The sequence below is a fragment of the Cyprinodon variegatus genome, unplaced genomic scaffold (assembly GCF_000732505.1).
Source record: "Cyprinodon variegatus isolate N-32 unplaced genomic scaffold, C_variegatus-1.0 Scaffold258, whole genome shotgun sequence".
Lineage (NCBI taxonomy): Eukaryota > Metazoa > Chordata > Actinopteri > Cyprinodontiformes > Cyprinodontidae > Cyprinodon > Cyprinodon variegatus.
Window position 1 is genome coordinate 234,609 of NW_015150711.1, and position 817 is coordinate 235,425.

At 37.8% G+C, this 817-nt stretch overlaps 1 protein-coding gene across 1 annotated transcript in view; it reads left to right on the forward strand.

Annotated features, from left to right (window-relative positions):
• Positions 1–562, forward strand: part of cmtm8 (CKLF-like MARVEL transmembrane domain containing 8) — a 3,793-nt gene extending 3,231 nt beyond the window's left edge. The window contains exon 4 of the mRNA XM_015382512.1: positions 343–562. Within this exon, the coding sequence (XP_015237998.1) occupies positions 343–426 (84 nt within the window). The 3' untranslated portion in view covers positions 427–562. The remainder of the gene's footprint in view (positions 1–342) is intronic.
• Positions 563–817: the final 255 nt, after the last annotated feature.

The following is an 817-nucleotide window of genomic DNA, read 5'->3' on the forward strand; positions in this document are numbered from 1 at the left end:
TGGTCCACCAGTGTAGAGCTCTTCAAAAAGACATGATGGCTGTAGGAAAGTTCACAGAAACTCAGGTTACAGAACAAAGTAGTTGGAAGTTAGAGGATCTCATTATTATCATCAGATAGAGTGGAGGAAAAAAATAAGGAAGAACTTTAGTGAAAGAGCAGAAAAAGTAAACATTTTATTGATGGGTTTTTTATTCAGATTGTGAACAGATGTTTTTATGTGAATATAATGTTTTTACCAGGAAAAAAACTGATCAAACTAATCTCTTTTCTCTCTCTCTCTCTCTCCTCCACCTCATCCCCTCTTGTTCTTTTCAACCCTTCCTTCTTTCCCCACTCTCAGTTCTTTGCGTTTTTGGCCACTTTGTGCTACGCAGGAAGTGGCTATCTGAGCTACTGCGTGTGGAAAACAAAAGAAGAACAGTAGAGCTTCTCCTGACCCCCAGATTTCCATGTGGGTCAACAGAAGTCTAAAGAGAAGCAGAACGCAGGTTCTCTATCAACCAGCACAGCTGACGCCACAGTTGAAGAGGTTCACTGATAAACTAAATCAATATGAAAAAAACAACATTTATGGAGGAAAACCTTATTTTTTTGTGACTTCACAAAATGATGAAATCAGAAATGATGTTTCCACTTGGCTCGTGTTAACCTCTCACCAAGTTACTTTTAACCTCACTTTTGTATTGTGGTAAACAACTGAATCTGGATAAGACTAACACAAAAACAACCACCATTTTAAAAACTGTTATTTCTAGCACATGTCCATACTTTTTAATAGTCCATATTTTACTTCTCAGAAACAGCATGAGGGCTGC